Here is a 19714-nt window from a genome sequence, read left to right as displayed (position 1 = left end):
TAGAAGATAAAATAGGAGAAAACCTAGATGACCTTGGGTTTGGTGATGACTTTTAGATACAACACCAAAGGCATGATCCAGGAAAAAAATAATAAGCTGGGCTTCATTAAAATTAAAAACTTTTGCTCTGTGAAAGACACTGGCAAAATAATGAGTAGACAAGCCATAGACTCGGAGAAAATATTTGCAAAAGACATAGCTGATAAAGAACTATTTCTAAAATATATAGAAAACTGTTAAAAATAATAAAAAACAGAGTTCGAATAAAAAATTGGCAAAAGATCTAAACAGACATCTCACCAAATATGATGTAGAGATAGCAAATAAATACATGAAAGATGTTCCATGTCATACGTCATGAGGGAAATGCAAATTAAAACAGCAATGAGGGGATTTCCCTGGTGGTCCAGTGGTTAAGACTCCGCACTCCCAACGCAGGGGGCCGGGTCTGATCCCTGGTCAGGGAACTAGATCTCACATGCCACAACTAAGAGCTCACATGCTACAACTCAAGATCCTGCACACCGCAACTAAAAGATCCTGCAGGCGGCAACAAAGATCCTGAGTGCCAAATAAATAAATAAATATTAAAAAAATAAAATAAAACAGCAATGAGATACCATTACACACCTATTAGAATGATGAAAGTCCAAAACACTGACAACACCAAAAAGCTGGCAAGGATGTGGAGCAACAGGAACTCTCATTCACTGCTGGTGGGAATGCAAAATAGTACAGCCACTTTGGAAGACAGTTTGGTGGTTTCTTGTAAAATTAAATATACTCTTACCATATAATCCAGCAATCACGCTCCTTGGTATTTGCCCAACAGAGTTGAAAACTTATGTCCACACAAAAACTTGCACATGGATGTTTTACAAAAGCTTTATTCACAATTGCCAGAACTTCAAGCAACCAAGATGTCCTTCAGCAGGTGAAAGGATAAATACATTATGGTATGTCCAGACAATGGAATATTATTAAGCATTTAAAAACTTACAAAAAGACACGCAGGAACCTTAAATGCATATTACTCAGTCAAAGAAGCCAATCTAAAAATGGCACATACCATATTATTCTAACTATATGACGTTCTGGAAAAGGCAAAACTATGGAGATAATAAAAAGATCAGTGGTTGCCAGGGGTTGGAGGTAGTTAAGTGATGAAAGGTAGAACATGGAGGATTTTTAGGGCAGTGAAAATATTCTGTATGATACCATAATGATGGATACATGTCATCTATAGAATGTACAATGCCAAGAGTGAACTGTAAACTATGAACTTTGAGTGATTACGATGTGCAATGCAGGTTCATTAATTGTAACAAATGTACCCCTCTGGGGAGGGATGTTGATAATGAGGAAGACTATGCATATGTGGGTGCAGGGGGTAAATGGGAAATTTCTGTACTTGCCCTCCAATTTTTCTGTGAACCAAAAACTGCTCTAAAAAATTGTCTTAAGAAAAAAAAAAAAAAAAGGAATGAGTTGTTAAGCCATGAAAAGACACAATGGAATCCAAATGCATATTAGTAAGTGAAAGAAGCCAATCTGAAATGGCAACATACTAAATGATTCCAACTACATGATATTGTGGAAAAGGCAAAACTATGGCAAGAGTAAACACATCAGAGGTTACCAGGGGTTAGAGGAAAAGGAAGGATGAACAGGCAGAGCTATTCTGTATTATACTATAATGGTAGATACAAGTCATTATGCATTTGTACAAACCCACAGAACGTACAACACCAAGAGTGACTCATCATGTAACTATGGTCTTTGGGTAATACTGATGTGTCCGTGTAAATTCCTTGATTGTAACAAATGTACTGTTGTGGTGTGGGATGTTGACAGCTGGGGGTGCTGTGCATGTGTGGGAACTCTCTGTACCTTCCGCTCAATTTTTCTGCAAACTCTAAAAGTAGTCTGAAGTCAGCAAAGGTAATACCGAAAAACTGCATTTTTTAATCAGTTATAAAACAACCAGTAAGAGTTAATGGTATTCTTCTTGATTGTCCAATAATGTTAAAACAATGAATATATTCAAAACAAAAATGGTGACGCCCGGTAGAATAAACTTGATTAGCTAAATACAGTGACTGCCTTTTCATCCTCATTTTCAAATTCCTTTGCATTAGGATACTATAGGCAGAGATGAAAGCAGGAACAAGAAAGAGGAAAATAAACCAGTGTGATGAAAGCGAAGAAATGTTACAGAAATGAAGATTTCAGATGAAGTAAAAGGGGAAAAAAGAAGGTACCAATCACAGAGATCATGGATTGGATGTGTTAACCAATTAATCAATGGTTCTATCAACTTCTGATAAAGATAAATATTTCTAAGAATAAAAAATGTAATGAAAAAAGTGGGACATAATAATTGATAAAATGCTATGTGATTTTTAAAATATAAAAATACCAGCTTAGAAAGAAAAATGCTTTTCAAGAGTTATGTATATAATTAGATGTTCTGCAGTTGTCAGGTACTGGGGACACCTAAAGAAAAAAAAAAGGAAATACACCATATTTATTCAGTGTCAGTGAGTACTGCACCTTAAAGAAGTAACATTCTTTTCTGCAAGAGGGCAAATGGACAGAGAAGACCAAAGCAATACCAAAATAGTGTGAATATTGAGCTATTTAGGTAGAGATGAACATATAATGGCTAATGTATTTAAACAAGAATTTGGTGGTTTTGATTTTTTTGTGTGTGCCCATGGCAGCAAAAGTAGCAGAGACCTAGAAGAGGCTCCTTTCAGTGGGTCTGAAAGATGTCTGGATAGTTTAGCTTCATTCTCTTGAGGTTTACCAGTTTTTTGGTAAAAGGTCACCAATAGTCATCTTTCAGCCCAATTCAATCATCTCTTTTCAACCTTGTCTTTTCTAGTTTTTCTAGAAAAATGGCACCAAATATTATTCTCTACTTTTGGATACTCTTGCTGATTGAGAGATTACTGGGGTTCCCATTTTTCTCCTTCCTTTGCCAATCATTGATTCGCTTGGTTCTTCAGATTCTCTATCATATATATGACTGTGGGTGTGCCTCAAGACTTGATGACAGAACATGAAAGATGCAGACTTCTTCCAATCATTTATGCCTCAAAGAGCAGAGCTTTTAATCACAGGGTCTAATCTAGACCTTAGCTATTCCACAAAACATTTAAAAATTGACTTCTGCTGTATTTTGACAGTGTATTTAAAATAAAACTATCACACTTTTTGCTTCATTTTCCATCTTTCATTTGTACGTCTGTTCCCCTGTATATTTTTGGAAAAGCTTTAATTTGTCCTTTTCTTTTCCTCTTAAACTTTGTATAAAGAAGATCCAATTTATCCTCAAACCTTCCCCCTAAGGCTGATGCTCAATAACCTAATTCTTAATTTTCTAGATGATTTAATATTTGGTTATACACCGTCCTGTCTTCTCCTTGATTAATGTATATATGATTCCCTTTTCAAGTGAACTGCAAACTCTTCAGCAGTGTAATATCTTTTATATAATATAGAGCTCTTAAAACTATAAACATCTGCAGAATTCTTAGTTACTGATTGAGGATTTGAAAAAAATCACTTTTTTTACCCTTTCATTTGTTGTTATAGAATTACATCTATAGAGACAATGCACATATCTCAATTTTCTCTTTAAATCACTGTGAATCTTAGATTTACTTGCCTTGTCCTCCAAGTGCAATTCTAAAAAGCGTAGGTAAGCCACAGGTGCAAATGCATCAGCTGAATGTGTGACTACTTCTGATGAATCTCTGAAATAAAAAAAATTTATAATACATTTATCTACTATGCAAATCTGTTTTGTGGCAAGTTCCTCCTACTAGTGACTAGAAAAGACCAAAAATCCTCATTTATTTCCACTAGTATACTATTGTATACATATTTACTACAAAATTAGTGATTAACATCTACTTTTAACAATCCAATATTTAATTGGGGAAAAGACTGAGAATATTAAACTCTCAAAAATAAGTAAATAACTTTTCATCTTTATGAGGACACACAGTTCAACTTTCAGGTTCACTCAAAGCTCTCCGAACAGCTTTACAACTTGCAACTTCTATTCGATTTCATTTTTACAAATTTGGTTGGTATGGGCTACCATTAAACAGTAGTGCTTTATCTTCATTATTCTTTTCATTTTCAAGAGGTAATTCATCCAGTGTTTCACACAAAATCTCAATTATCCTTCACAAAGGCAGTACTGGTGATGGTTTTAAGCTCTAGATGAACTCTTCACACTGCAATATCATTGTTATTAAAATTGATTGTCTGACATAGCAATTACCACATTCAGGTAAAATAGTATGAACTGCTTGCTGGCACCATATGGATACATGTAAATTCACTCAACTTTTATCAAAGATACCCTGTAAAGCACATATGAATAACTAAGATTATATGTGAAGTTCTAATAACTAATTATTTTTTACTGTTGTTTATTAAGAAAGCAATAGTGTTTTTTGTATTTTAACTCAAATTCTAAAAGCAGAAATTTCTCATATCTCTTTAATGCCTTAGGAACTAGTCCCAATGTTTATATTAGTACATTGTTAGCACTTTAACCATTGTTGTTCAGCAAAATAAATTCTTACTTTGATTCTTTTCCACTAATGTAAAATATTTTTGAATTAACTTTTGTAATGCAAAGTTATTTAGCGACAATAGAAGAAATCTCAAAAGACTAGGATCCGATATATTAAATTTTCATGAGCAAAATCTGTTTACTTTTCACTTGAAAGATCAGAGATAGAGAAAAAAGTTTGTTGGTAAAAAAAAAAAAAATCAACTACCATTCATGAACCGTTAGTATAAAATACGTATCTTGTTAGTGCTTTAAAATATTTCATTAAAACAGACTTTTATGACTTTAAAAGAAAAATATAATAGAAATAAAACCACTAAAGAGTCGGGATCATGAAAGAAAGTAATAACCTGCCTTCACAGACTACCTAACCGAAAGATGCCTCAATGTATAATGAGCAAGAGGAGAAAGAGAAAGAAAAGAGGAGACCCTCTTGCTTTCTACCACCTGTCTCTCTGCCTTGTTAACTCTAGTCTAGTCATCTTGTCTATTTACTTCAGAGTTGTCTGTTCTGGTCCCATCTTGGTTCCTCAATAGATTCAAATTCTAGTACCTGTGTATGACCTCATTCTTACATTAAATTTCCATCTCTATGCTCCCAATCCGAGGCTTGGAAACTGACCCTGAGCCTGAATAAAGCCTGATGTAGGCAGCTTGGTCTTGATATCCTTGACAATGGGTACACCAAAACCATGATTAACCTGAACCAGTGATGTGTCAGTGGAAAGGGTTTCGGGCCCTCCTTTCTCTTGACAGTTATTCCCACTAGAAACAGAAGATTGACAGCAAATAGCTCACTTAATTGATACAATTACTGCATTCTGAATCAAGATTGTTATCCAGAGAAAATATCTAACATTCTGAACACTAAATGAAGAGGAATATGGTTTTTATGGATTCTATTAAATCCATAATTTCTAATTGACTAACGTCATTTCATTCAGTTATACAAAGCCAGAATCAACTGGGAGACAGATAATAGATTCAAATCAATGGCTTTTAGCTTCAAACAGAATAATGCCACTACTGCTCTGCTTTTCTTTCATTAACTATCACCTGAAACTCAACTTTCAAGGGTCTCTGGTTTCTGTCTGCTTTATGGATTTGTCTGAAACCTAGAGCAGAATCTGCTGGAATACCCTCAGAGAGACCCAGAAAATTAAGAACCTCTACAACAGCAAAAATGCCTTCCAGTTGGCTACCCTCCTACTCTTTCTCTATTAATACAAGTAATCAGAGCAGCCCCTTCCTCTTACACAACTGAGGTTTCTCAGTAACCAAGAGCTGGATCCCATGCTCCCTTTCACTGCTGCGTTAGGCTTATCTCTAGTTACGACTTCAAAAGGGCAGCTAGCTGAGTCAGGTCTGAGTCTCTCTTTCCTGACGACAGGCTCTCTCTCAAGTTAAGAGATCAGGCCCTAACCCTCTCACTTCAAAACACTGAATTTTCTCTTGAGGCTCAGCCATGGTCTTGGTTCCTACTTCCCCTCTGAAAAGACAATTGCACGCAGATGTTCCCCGTGGGCTCACACTTATCCTCAAGACATTTCCAACGTCATTTCTGTGAAGGGTTGCCTGACATCTTCAGACAGTGCTAGTTTTCTGCTTTATGTGCTTTGGTAATGCATTTACAGACCTTTCATAACACATCCACTATATTATAATTATGTGTCTGTGTGCTTGTCTTCCTTCTTAGAGAGGGACCAGGTTTTGTTTATCTTTGTCTGCCTGTCTCCCCACACTCCACCTCTGGCTCAGTGCAGAATACACTGCCTTATTTTCAATCATTTGTTGAATAAACAAATAACTGTATAGTTTAACTCTGTTAAGTATCTTTACATTTACACAGTAACTATTGACACTATCAAAAACCCACACTGATTTTTCAATTACCTATCTTCACACGAATACGTACATTTTCATACATGCATACTGCATATATATGGATATATATACTTATATGAACATAAGCATACATGTATACCAACAATATATAGTTATCTCCAGCATAATAAAAATAATTATATAAATTTAAATACAAGGAAAATGGTTCATAAATTCTAATAAATTCCCAAGTGATACAAAATAGATATGAGAAGGCAGATAAGGAAAGTACTTGATTCATCCTCATGGCTAAATGCCATATTATGATGCTCTGGGCTGAGTTCTGCCTTGAATAGGTAGAAACGAGGAGTAAGTGGGGAAAATGAATGCATAGTGTTTTAATCATAGAATTTAGTTCTTCTTTTCATCCCTCCTTCCTTCCCATTGTTTCTTCTATCTATCCATCCATCCCATACACAGCAACTCTGTAGCAGTAGTATATTAATATTGACAATTCAAATAGAAATATGGGGTTGTATCAAAGATTGACATTAAAATTGTGTTCATTAACAATGAGAAGAAAATTATCACCTTCATTAATACATTGGGATTTTAGTTCTTACTTTTTTTTTTTCAAAATACTGGCTATATTCCCCGTGTTTTAGTTCTTACTTTTGATATGCATACACATATATTTCAAAGTAAGAAATAATAAGAAAGTAGGTTTTTTAAAAAAAATTTATTTATTTTAGGCTGTGTTGCGTCTTCATTGCTGCACGCGGGCTTCTCTCTAGTTGCAGCGAGCGGGGGGGGCACTCTTTGTTGTGGTGCGCGAGCTTCTCACTGTGGTGACTTGTTGCAGAGCATGGGTTCTAGGTGCACAGGCTCAGTAGTCGTGGCTCGCGGGCTCTAGAGCGCAGGCTCAGCAGTTGTGGCTCATGGGCTTAGTTGCTCCGCGGCATGTGGGATCTTCCTAGACCAGGGCTCGAACCTGTGTACCCTGCATTGGAAGGTGGCTTCTTAACCACTGCGCCACCAGGGACGCCGAGACAGTAGGTTTTTTATTTGAGGACCTACAATTGTCCTCTTTTCTTAAAGACTAGGCTGTAATTCTTTTTGTCAAGGCTCCTCAGGAAAAACCCCTCATTTTCTGATCTAAAAATTTGCATCTATAGAGGTGAGTAGTCACATCCTAATTGATATGAAAAGTAAATTGTAAAATGTTCTAGTCAAAAATTTAAAAGATTACTTCCACACAAAGACTGTTATACCAGTGTTTCCTACAAGATTTTAAAAATGTTAGTTGGAATTTGGGGCAAAATGTATCTCATAATAAACTTCTAGAACCACCCTAATTTGTGTAAATTATTTCATTATACAAGAGATTCTGTGTTTTTGAAAAAAAAAAAAACACACCTAATTATAATCAAATCCTTTTGCATGCAAAAGTTTATTTCTTCTCCTCATAGAGGTAGTCTCCTTTTTTAACATAAAATTTTGAAGTAGACATTTAAAAGGGGATTCCTAATAATCAACTTGCTGTATGCTAATTGTGGAAGATCACTACTATGTCAAATATAACAGGAGAAATTATTAACTTTGTCCCCCCAAATACATTCTGACAGGATCCAGTATGATTAATTGTCAATTGTTAACAAGTAGTTACCAGGTCTAATCTTTTAATTGTGTCACATGGAAAACTATCTCTAAATAAAATAACTTTAATTTATATACAGTTTTAGAATGTGCAATGCATATTCATTCACATCATCACATTTAGTGCTTATCAGATAGGTATGATAAGGACATTTTCTATTTTAAAGAGAAGGAAAGATTTTGTATATAGTAGGTGACATTCTTTTTCCATTCAACTACTACAACCTCTAGTTATAACCTAAGAAAGGAATACATAAAAGTGAAATAGGATATTTAAAACTAAACAATAAATGAAAAATTAATTCCAAGATATTTAACATTTATCAGTGCCTACTACTGTGTGTTCTGAGAGTTCAGATATGAGGACAAGCACTGGAAGCAGTAACAACCAAAGCCTTTAAAAATGGAAGGATTTAGCAAAGTGGGGATAAATGGGAAGGCAATCTAGCAAAAAGAAATCAAATAAGAAAGTTATGAAGCTGAGGTGAGGCAGAGCCTATGAAGAAAAAAATCAAAGAACACGCTTAAGCATCAGAATCAGATTAGTGATTAGCTGGTAACTGAGTAAGAAATAAATGTCAGTTCTTCCCCTTCTGTTCTCAAGGTACACACTCATATGTTGGCACTTACAGTATTGCTGATTTGCCTCTCCATTCTTACAGAAGAACTTTTACAGAGCAGGTTGGCAGCTTGCAGTGTTCCACCCACATAATTATCCTCACCAAATGATTATCCAGTTCAATTGAACAGCTCATTTTGGCACTAGAGGGTTCTAATACACCTTCCCTGACATCCTTCTCTTCAATAGCATGATTAACTCCCATCATGTCATTGTCTCAGTCAGGTTGAGGTTTCTCTATCTACACAATGATGAGGTGAAAGATTCATTTTTCAGGTCTAAAGTACAATGATAAATAAGCCTTATGGTTATGTAGTGTAAAGCAGTACCTTTCTTATAATTCTATGTTGTCCATAAAGACTTCTGGGTGCTCCAGGACCTCAAGTTGTCCAATAAACAGGAAGAGTATTATTATTTGGCCTTCTTTCTCTTATTGTGCTTTTTATTGTTTTCTAATTTGGTTAGTCTAATAAGTATATTGCAAGTTTCCTATTATACTATAATTTCACCCTAGCATGGAAATGTTTTTCTTGAATAACCAAACAGTATTATTTCATAGAAGTAATACCTAAGGCACAGTTCATTCAGTGAATTGTTTTGTGATCATTGAAGCCAGAAGAAATACCTCCCGTTTATGAACTTATTCTTCTGACTCTTATCCTCTACCATTTTGTGTCACAATTTTATGCAGATGTGTCTTCCTTCCACCCTTCTGGAGACAGGAACTATGTTTCAACATCAGTGGTGCCCAGTAGAATGCTTTAGACATAATAGGTACTTGATATATATTTGCCAAATATATTATTATTATGTTTGATGATTATTAATGGAAAAGAAGTTAGAAGAAATGAGAGAAGCAAGAGTGGGTGAATATTGCATAGGGTAATGAAAAGGTCTTGGCTATGTTTCCCAAGATAAATGTAATTTTTAGAAAATTCACCTGGAGTTGTCTTAACTTCTTAGAACATTCTTTCCCTCATTATTAATATGTACAAAGAAGTCACCTTTCAGTGTTGAAAATATTAAAGCTGTCCATTCGATACAAGATTCTAGTCTTTCATCAGATGAGGTTTCTGAAATCAAGCATAATTCTGACAACCTTTTCAAGAAGCTGAAGAGCTTAGGAAAAGCAAATAAAGTGCTCTCTTAGCATATGAGAAGAGTGATATAAATTAGAGTATGGATAATAATGTGAACAAACTGAAGAAAGTTCCTATTTTTTGCTACACGAATTTTAACAATTTATGGCAAAGAAATCACACTATTCACCATAAAACAGAATTCATTTAAAAACAAAGTTTATATGTAAAAGTAATCCCAAATAATTGAAGAGAAATGTTTAGTATTACCATTCTAAGTTATTAAAGCCAAGAAAAAGGAAAAAGAGAACGGAGTTAATGGAACCCACAGGGTACTGATGTGGCAGTTTATCAAATGTAGCTGTAATGAAAGATAAATAAAACAGGCAATTCACACTTCATGAAAGGATAAAAGTGTCAGTGTGTAGGTACCAGTTTTACTGCAGGCCATAATCAGCAAGTAAATGAAAGTGCAATGTCTAAAAAGTTTATAGGCTTCTATGAAGGCCTCGTCTTGTCATGTATAGATTTAGGTATTCAGACGACTTCACTGGTATTAAACAAACTGAGTGTTTGTGAACTTGGAGGACATGTTCTATTTCTCTTAACAAAAGTTGCCTCCAGCTTAATGTTACGTTGCTTCCATCACTTAAATTTGAGGAAGGGGAAGAAAATGCTGAAATGATATCTTACACAATTATTTTCTTCTTAAATAGAGGGCAATCCAAAGTGAATGTTTCATACTCTCCACCTTCTCCACAAACATGGACTCCGTACTTCTTAGAAAGCTGAAAATAGGGAAAAAAAACAAAAAGAAAAAGAAAGAAAGAAAGAAACAGGAATCTTAAAATTAGTTAGCAAAAATGCTGACTTAACTTATTTTGTCCTAAAAAATATCCATGCCAGAAACTTTAATTCCAAAATAGATTGTGAGCTACAGGAAAATAACTGTTTATTTCTGCTTAAAATATGTGTTTAAAACCATATGAAAAATGTTATCATAAAGCATAGCATTTTTAATAATCACCAAACCCTTATAAAAAGATGTAAGGGACCAACATTTTTGTGTATAATGAGAAAGCTTAAAGATTACTATAAAGTTTAGGAATGCCACTAGCTTTAGCTTCAAAGGGAGGCTAAGGAGGAAAGATACTAAGTAATTATGTAGTAAATGAGAATATATGCAGCCAAACTGTGCTTTCCCCTGCCCTTTGACCTATATATAGAAGGGGAAAAAATGTGTTTAGAGCATTTCTCAGAGACACAGAGAATGTAATCTAAGGCCTTTACTTGGGCCTGCACACATAAAGAAGTCATAAACATGGTTATTATGCTTAAGGATATTATTAATAGTAAAGTTCCAAGGGTATCAAGAACTAATGAAGTTCCAACGCTGCAGACAAGCCCTAGGAAAGTATAACTCCCAGAAAGGTTGGGATAGCTTATAATGTTGTCTGATTAAACCTGAAATTAAAACACAAAAAAAAATAAGCAAAGAAACAAAAAAATTCCCTGTGCTTTGCATTGAATATAAGCTGTGTTATTTAAATGATCCTGATACTGAGAGTAAAATCATCTCTTATCTGGTTGGTACATGGCTGGAATCAGTGCTGGGGAGCACTCTCACTGGCTGTGCCACAGAATATTTCTGCTCTTGTGAGGAGGCTTAATCACTATGATTCCATCTCCTTCATTCTGAATTTCATAGCTTTCCCTGCTTACAGTCTCTCCCAGCCCAAAGTCCTCAAAGCCCAAAGGAAGAGCGATTCCACTGATGTTCTCTGTTACTGCCAGTGCTGGGACTGTGGCCTAAGTCTTCGGTTTTACCTGCATAGTTAAACATTTATTTATTTGGTTATTTTTGTGGTTGTGCTACCATTCCAAATCCATTACATTTCAACTATTGACTATGTGCCCTTCGGGATTTAAAGCACACATCTATGAAAATTCTACTACTCCCTCTAAGGATCAATAGTAATGTGGATGACCTGTAAAGCCAAACAGCAAGAAAAATGAAGGAAAGAAAATGGAGTGGCATTTTCTATAAGAACTCACAAGAGCAAAGTAGATAAATGAAGTAGGGAATCAGCAAGGCAGAATTACGGCAGCTGGTCCTTATGAGAGCAGATAACAGGAATACATTACCGTAGTAAACCAAATTAAATTAATGTCTGCTTTGCAATAAAAAATGTAGGAATAATAATGGGATGTGGATTTCAGAGGTGTTTCCTTGTTCTGTCAGCTGGTGCCCGACCCCTTCTGTGCTGATCTCCCTTCACTGGTCTTCCCATTCTAGCAACTGTCTACCAAGTGAACCTTCTACCTTCACCTTTATGGACAGTCTTCTTATGTGGGAGTATACCTTAACAATCACTGGCTTCCTTTTATTAGAAAATGTTTCACTGAAGCTTTGCAAAATTTCTATAATCTACCACCAAAGAATAACTGGATTTTTTAAAATTAAAGTTGGCATGGCTGTTATCCTACTGATATCCTTCTGTTAGTCCCTAGTAAAAATAATGCAAGCTGCTATGTTAATCCAACAAGTACTAGGAAATCTAAAATATGGATGCATCCAGTGATATTTCCAGTTCATGTAAAATATTTCTATAATATTCATCCAATCAGTTCTTCAACAAATATTTATTGAACAGTGATTATTTGGCACGCCTTGCTAGATGAAAAAGATCCAAAAGTAAACAAGACAACGTCCCTGGTCTCTGGAAGCTTCCTAAATATACTGCACCTTATATTTTAATACCACAATATGATGAAACAGTGATGTCGCTTCTATATATAATATGTGCAATCTCTTCTCCCCACTATTACTGGTTCACCAGCATGGACACAGATTCCAAGTCAAGAAATCTGGGTAAAGAGCCCAGTGGTTTTTATGGCTGATGAATCAAGAAGTAGTTTGTGAATCCTTAGGATGTCTTTTGCAGCCCCTCTAAACTCTACTAGCTTCAAGCTCTAGTAGACGCAAGTATTTAGAAAATTCGATCTTTACTGGCTGACTTTTAGCCAGTTCCAAGTCTCTTTCATGTCCTGAGAGACCTCAAGAAGCAAAGTTCATGCTAGCCACTTTCTTTAAGCCATTTTCTTTATCTAAGACATAGCACCCTGTTAGAAATCAACATCCTGGTAGCACAAAAGCATGATGCATGCATGTGATAAAAAAAAGGGTCAGTTTAGGTAAGTAGAGAATCCAGATGTGTACATTCCAGAGACATATCTGTGGTACACAACATTCAATTTACTTTTCTAAAACATGTAGGCCAGTGTTATATCTACACTATTCACAGAAAGTTTCAGGTCTGTGTTTGGGTTTCAACTCAAAATTAGCATTATTGTATGCCAGCACTTAATCACTCCAAATACAGTTTTTGCAGTTCACTTTGATAAGTTTCTCTGTCAATTTCATTGTAATTGAAAATACTAAATAGGTTAACAGTTTTTCTAAGGTTTAGTTTCTCACTGAATTATCATGATTCTTTCCATAATTTAAGTACAAACGATAGTAATCTATATTGAAAAATAAAAAATATTTTTCATATTGCTATTTGACCATTAAGGTCTAATGTCCATTAATGATTAAAACATTGTTAAATAGTTTCAGTTAGTATGTAAAAAGTGGAAGTAGACAGTCGTTATCACCGTAACACCAAAAATATGCCAGATAGGGTACAAAACCATGCCTTTGTGTTTTACCTACAGAGATCCCAGAATGCAAAAAGTCTAGATAAACTAACTGCAGATCAGAGTAAGCCTTTCCTAGATGAGTGAAGATCCATGGTAACTTTCCTAATGGGGGAACAGACAGAGTAGAAGCAAACCTCCATAGATGAGGGACGTCTATCAGCGTATACAAAAAGCCAAACTCTTATGGCCATCTGTGGACCTCTGTGATGGATTATTACAGTCCTGAGGAGACCCAGGGAGTGTGTATAGCCTGCCAATTCTTTTTCACAGTCTTAACTAAGTGTACACAGCAGCTACATGCAGAGAGCTAGGGACAGGGCAGAAAAGGGGAGAGAGATCCCTTTGAGAACACCTGCCCATCAAGTCTTTTTTACTGAACTTTCACTGTACCAAGGACTGGTGACAGGGCAGGAAGACAGAGAGATTTCAGCCAAGACTTGGAAAGCCAGAGAGGAGGCAGGGAAAGGCCAAGAGCAGTAAGCCCTTGAAAAGGCAAAAAAAAAAAAACCTGGTAGCAGGACTTTAAAGCAGGGGGACGGGGTAAGGGGGAGAAGGAGAGAGAGATCTCTAGACTCACTGGAGCACAGATCACATGCCCTGATAAAGGGAGAGACCTTATCCTGCTTTCAAAACATTTCAAACAAGTAGCAAACTGAAACAACTCAAACCAGACCCAGCTCAACTGGAGATTAGACTAAAGAGAATAAGCACCACAAACTAGCTGTCAGACAGAGGGAGGGGTGTGACTTTTCTGGAGTGAATATTTACTTCAGTCTCTACTGTTCTTTTTTATTCAATATCTACCATAATATATAAAAAACAAATTAGATGAACAGCGAAAAAGTTAAAAATGTGACCTGTAATCAAGAGAAAAACAAAACAGAAACAAACACACACATTAACCAAATATTGAACCCAGTAGATAAGGACTTTAAACATAACTACTATAAATACATTAAAGATTTACTGGAAAAGATAGACAAAATTTTTGAACAGAAAGTAATTTTAGCACAGTTGGAAAACTAGGGATAGACAGCTGTAGGTTCATATTCTAGCTCCAGCACTTACTGAGTACTGGACCCGGGATGAATTGATTAAGTTCTCTGAATTTCCATTTCCCTAGGTAATACCTGCCCTTCGGGGAATGTTGTTATTAGAAAATATAATACATAAAAGCTTTTAACCCAGTGCCTAGTGCACAGGAAGCAGTCGACATATGTTATCTTTTCTCTATTAATTTGCCATTCCCTTGGACCTTCTGCTCTTTATCTATATACTCCCATCTTTGAGGACCATGACCCCTACTATATCTATTATCTCTACTGCAAATGGCTCTCGAAGTGAAAACCCTAGCCATCAACCTCTCTCCCATGTATTCGCTCCCCCCATAACAAACGTTTATTAAGTGTTTTACTTGGGAGCACTGTTGTCTTACTTCAACGTGAATAAAACACAGTTCTTTATTTTTTCCTCAAAACCTTCTCTCCCTGCTCAATTTCTGTTCAATCAAGCTTAAAATACTGGAGTAGAACTTAATTCCTTCCTTTCCTTCTGCCACCCAGCCTACATTTTAAAATTTTCATGAATTCATTTATTGCATCTACAAATATTCACTCAGTACTTATTAAGTGCCAGATGCTCTTCTATACACTAGGCATATGGCAGTGAATGAGAAAATGTACGGCACTCTCTTCCATTCTAACATCCTAACTGATCACTTTGCACTTGAACTATTACAATAATCTCTTGTCTTCCTGCTTTATATTCACCCCTCCCAATCTACCCTACATGTTATCAACACATTAACTTTCCTTAACAATATGAGATGGCATTCATCCATTCAAAAACTTTTGGTGTTTGACCATTGCCTATTCAATGGAAATCAAGTTCTGTAAACTGAGAGTCAAAGACTTCAGCCATTTGGTCCCATCATTCACAAGAATACCAAGACATAAAGCTAATACACTGAATGGGAAAATAAAGTAAAATAAAGGTTCAAAAGAATCTTGACTGGCTGAAAAAAAACCCCAAAAGATTAAATCTTAAAAAGTGAAATATAATGTGATAAACATAAACCCCAACAGGCAATTTCCTTCTCTTCAACTTATAGAAATCACTCTTATTACTGCCTGTGGGATTGTCCTATGCTGCCTTGTGACATATTTCTGTATTGCATTACTATGTACCCCTTGAATTTAAATGTTTCTCATGAGACTATAAGTTTCTAAATTTCTTAAACGCTCTCATAATTTTTTCCTAGCAGTGTGTAGCACATAGTACACAATGACCAAATGGCTGTCTTCTCCATGGTCCAGATACCCTGTATACTCCCAGAAAATAGCCCAATTGGCATGTACTGACAGGTCTAGTTTCAGACAGAAAGTAAGCCATTCCCAAACAGAATTATCAACTAAAAGGGAGGAGTGATACTGAGCAGTGCCCTATGGGCCTTCTGGGCACAAAGCCTTTCTGTGTCTCCCATTTCTGTGATTACAGGAAATAGCCTTCATTCAGACTCCATGACCTTCCCTGAGTTCCAACGTGCAGATTCAAGCAGTTATTAATTAGGGAAGGGAGGGGAAATGAGACAAGGGAGAAACAAAACAGTCAAGAGAAACAATGGTGCAGCCTTGGCGCAAGGTCCTGGTTCTCCATCAAAGGATACACACAATAATATCTTTGAGCTGTTTTGCAGATACTGAAACCCCCTCCAGGTGGGAGAACTTAACGGTTAATGGTGGTATGCTGCCCACAAGCATGTAGACCCCAGACCAGTTGGAACCTGAAGGTTGATGAGGCTGACTCCTACTTACCTTACCACCAACCCATGAGAAGAATGTCCATGAGCTGATCACACCCTCTTTGAACCATTACTATAAAACTTCTCACTATCCTCTCCAAGTTGGGACACACAGTTTTTCGAGGCAGGAGCCCGCTGTGTCTCCCTTTATCTGGCAAAGTAATAAAGCTATCCTTTTCTACTTCACCCAAATCTCTGTCTCCGAGATTTGATTAGGCACCAGTGTAAAGAGAAGCTGAGCTTTCGGCATCAGGAGAAAGTTACTAATTGCTTTTTCTATATCGTTAGAAATAGGATAACAATTTTCTATTTTTGGAACTCTAAAACTGAATAAAATTTACACATGGTTGTCAATGATTTTCTTATCTCATTACCCACTGAATCAGGGATGTCACTATTTTCCCCCCTGTTTTTAACCATTTGGGGAATGTTATATAGAAAAAGATTCAGATCAGATGGTCATTGGATATGATTAATACACCTGTTATTTTGTCTGACATCATCAAACTGGTCCCATCCTTTGTATAAATACAAAGGTATAAAGCTAACACAATCAATAAAATAAAATTTCAAAAGGATCTTGACCAGCTGAAAAGAAATATGTTGCTGTTTTCTAACCAGTTATTTTTGATAAAATAATAAGATCATTTTTTACTTATTTCCTATTATAATTTCCATTGTATACGAGTATATTCCTTGCTTCACATATATCTAAATTGTGCTGTGTTCTCTTTTGGATAAAATTCTTATGGAAGGTGAACATTAATTTTCCAACTAACCATTGTTAAGATAAGCTTTCTAAAACACATTTTGAACAGATGTGGCTGACTTGGGTCATTTCATGGCTTATAAGAATGCCCTGGAGTCTGAGCATTTAAAAAGTGAATTCCTAGTAAATGAAAAGGAAATTACTTATATGATTCTATTTTTTCTGGCACATTTATTCATACAGATAAATATTCATATTCATAATAACTCCATTTGAACTCTACTAATTATTGAACTGAAAAGGTTATGGGTATCATGAGTTCCCTGTTTAATTTTTTTTATCCCTTTAAAAGACTGTAATAACTATAATTGTGAGAATTTCTTGTTAAATCAAGATATTTCTTCTTTTAAACCTACCTCATTTGCTGTTACTAATCTTAAAACTGACAAAAAAAAAGAAAAGGCCAAAAGAAATTGCACTTCCCTCATCCCTCCTACCACCTAGAGAAAACCATGAGGTTTAAAAAACTCACAATTTCATTTTATAAATGATGTATTTAACATAAAAAATAATTTCATGCTACATATATTCATTCATAGCACTTATTAAAGAAGTATTTATTGAATGTCTACGGTAGGTCTGGCATTGTTTTAAGTGCTGGGGATAACAATAGGAGCAGACATAAATTCTGCATAAAACAGCTTACTGTCTGGAGGTACAGACATAAAGTTAAACAAGCAATTACAATAAAGGGTAGGGATTGCTTTGGTGGATGCATGAGATGCAGTGGGAGTATAAAGCAGGGAACCTAACTGGAAGGAACTCAAAAGGCTTCTCAAAGAATATGAAGGATGAGTTAACCAGGAAAGTCTGGAGAGAGAGAAAGAGGGAGAGGGAGAGGGAGAGGGAGAGGGAGAGGGGAGAGAGAGAGAGAGAAAGTAGGAGAGAAGAAAACTGTTCCAGAAGGAACAGCATGTGTTAAGTCCCAGAGCACACGATGGGTACTAGAAATCGAAGTTTGGCATAGCTGAAACATAACTAGACAAGTAATAGTGGAGAGGTGCGGCTGAAAAACTAGAAAGAGGACAGATGTTATGAGGCTTCATATGCCATACTAAGTTATTATCTTCAGGTCATTGAGAACGCATGAGGATGTTTTAAACAGAAAACTGACCTGATCTCATTTGTCTTTTAGAAACATCATTCTGGCTGCACAGTGGAGAATGGGCTGGAGGGCAGTAAGTCAAGAAGCAGAAAGAACTGAGAAGTTGCTGGAGGAATCTAGGCAGGAGGTAAAGCTTTCCTGAACTGGAGAAGTAGCAGTGAGGATGGAGAGGAGAGGGCAGATACTTTGAGAGAGATTTTCTAGGCTGAAATAAGTGACTGAAGAAGTGAAGAAAGTTTAAAAAAAGTAAGAAAAATTCCCAGCTTTCTGCATTGGGAAACTGGATGGATGGTGGTCCTGTTTACTGGTTTTTAGTATAAGTAGCAATGTGCTGGGACACTGTCTAATGACCTTATCTTTTTCAAATTTTATGTAGCATGTGATACAACTGATGTCTCAAATCTTTGTGATTATTTTCCTTAGGCTTCCATGTTACTGTATTTTCTAAGTTATTGCTAGGTTTCTCCAACTCCTTTCCCTCCTGCTGCTCCTAAATTATAAATAGCCCTCATGATTCTCTCTATAGTCTTCTTTATCAATTTATTCCCTCGGATAGCTTATGCAGTCCACGGGTTCAACCATCACCTTTATGTTATTCTGCTGCTGCAAATAGGAACACTGTCACTACTAATTAAAGACAATTTGCTTTATGCCTTAAAGTTAAGAAAATGATGAAATTATCTTATTTAATCTTCAAAATTACTTTTAAGAATAAAAAAGAGCATAGGCTCTGAAATCAGATAGACTTAAAGCATAAATTCCAGTTCTGCAACTTCCCAACTCTGTGACTTTGGAAAAGTAACTCACCCTCTAAGTGATTCCTCATCTGTAAAATGTAAACATTAGTAGTAGCAACGTCATAGGCTTGTTAGATGGTTAAATAAAATAATGCATAAAAAGCACTTAGCACAGAGTATGGCACTTAGTAAGCACTTAGTAAATACACAGCTTAACTATAAAGGTAGGTAAAGCACATATTGTAGTGAGGCACGGTGAAAGCAGCATTGCATAACTGATTAAAAGCAGTAGCTTTGGAGACACACTGCCCTTGGTTCAAATCCTAGCTCTGTCACTTTGTAGCTACGTGATCTTAGGTCATGCAAACTCTCAGAGCCTCAGATTACTGATCTGTACAATGCAGATGACAACAGCATCTACCTCATAGGAGTGCTGTTTTCAGTAATAAAACCATGTGGAAAAAAAAGTCTAATATACTACACAGTACATAATATACTCAATGAAATGGCTACTAATTTTATTTTTTCCCTTTTCCAGAGGTGAAAACTAGGTTGATTTGCAAAGGTTATGTAGCTTAGAACTAAACAAACCCAGAATTTAAAGTTGTGTCCTGACTCTGATAAATAACAAAACCTTAGTCTTTAGCCCGAACATCTCAATTGTGTGCCAACCTCATAGTTTAAAAACATATGCCTTAGGGCTTCCCTGGTGGCGCAGTGGTTGCGCGTACGCCTGCCGATGCAGGGGAATCGGGTTCGCGCCCCGGTCTGGGAGGATCCCGCATGCCGTGGAGCGGCTGGGCCCGTGAGCCATGGCCGCTGAGCCTGC

The 19714-nt window shown here is 36.2% G+C and overlaps 1 protein-coding gene across 4 annotated transcripts in view; it reads right to left on the bottom strand.

The window, feature by feature from the left end:
• Positions 1 to 871: 871 nt before the first annotated feature.
• DPH6 (diphthamine biosynthesis 6) overlaps positions 872 to 19714 on the bottom strand; it is a 169924-nt gene continuing 151081 nt past the window's right edge. For 3 of the 4 annotated variants that reach the window (XM_055088334.1, XM_007103574.4, XM_055088335.1), the window contains 3 exons: positions 10466 to 10560; positions 3674 to 3761; positions 872 to 2496 (listed from right to left, as the gene is read on the bottom strand). In XM_055088334.1, coding sequence (XP_054944309.1) covers positions 2443 to 2496; positions 3674 to 3761; positions 10466 to 10560 — 237 coding nt within the window. In that variant the 3' untranslated portion in view covers positions 872 to 2442. The remainder of the gene's footprint in view (positions 2497 to 3673; positions 3762 to 10465; positions 10561 to 19714) is intronic. The other variant, XR_008618626.1, reaches the window with a different exon arrangement.

This window comes from Physeter macrocephalus, chromosome 11, assembly GCF_002837175.3.
Source record: "Physeter macrocephalus isolate SW-GA chromosome 11, ASM283717v5, whole genome shotgun sequence".
Lineage (NCBI taxonomy): Eukaryota > Metazoa > Chordata > Mammalia > Artiodactyla > Physeteridae > Physeter > Physeter macrocephalus.
Note: the sequence above shows the minus strand (reverse complement) of the source record. Positions and strands in the feature narration are given on the sequence as shown.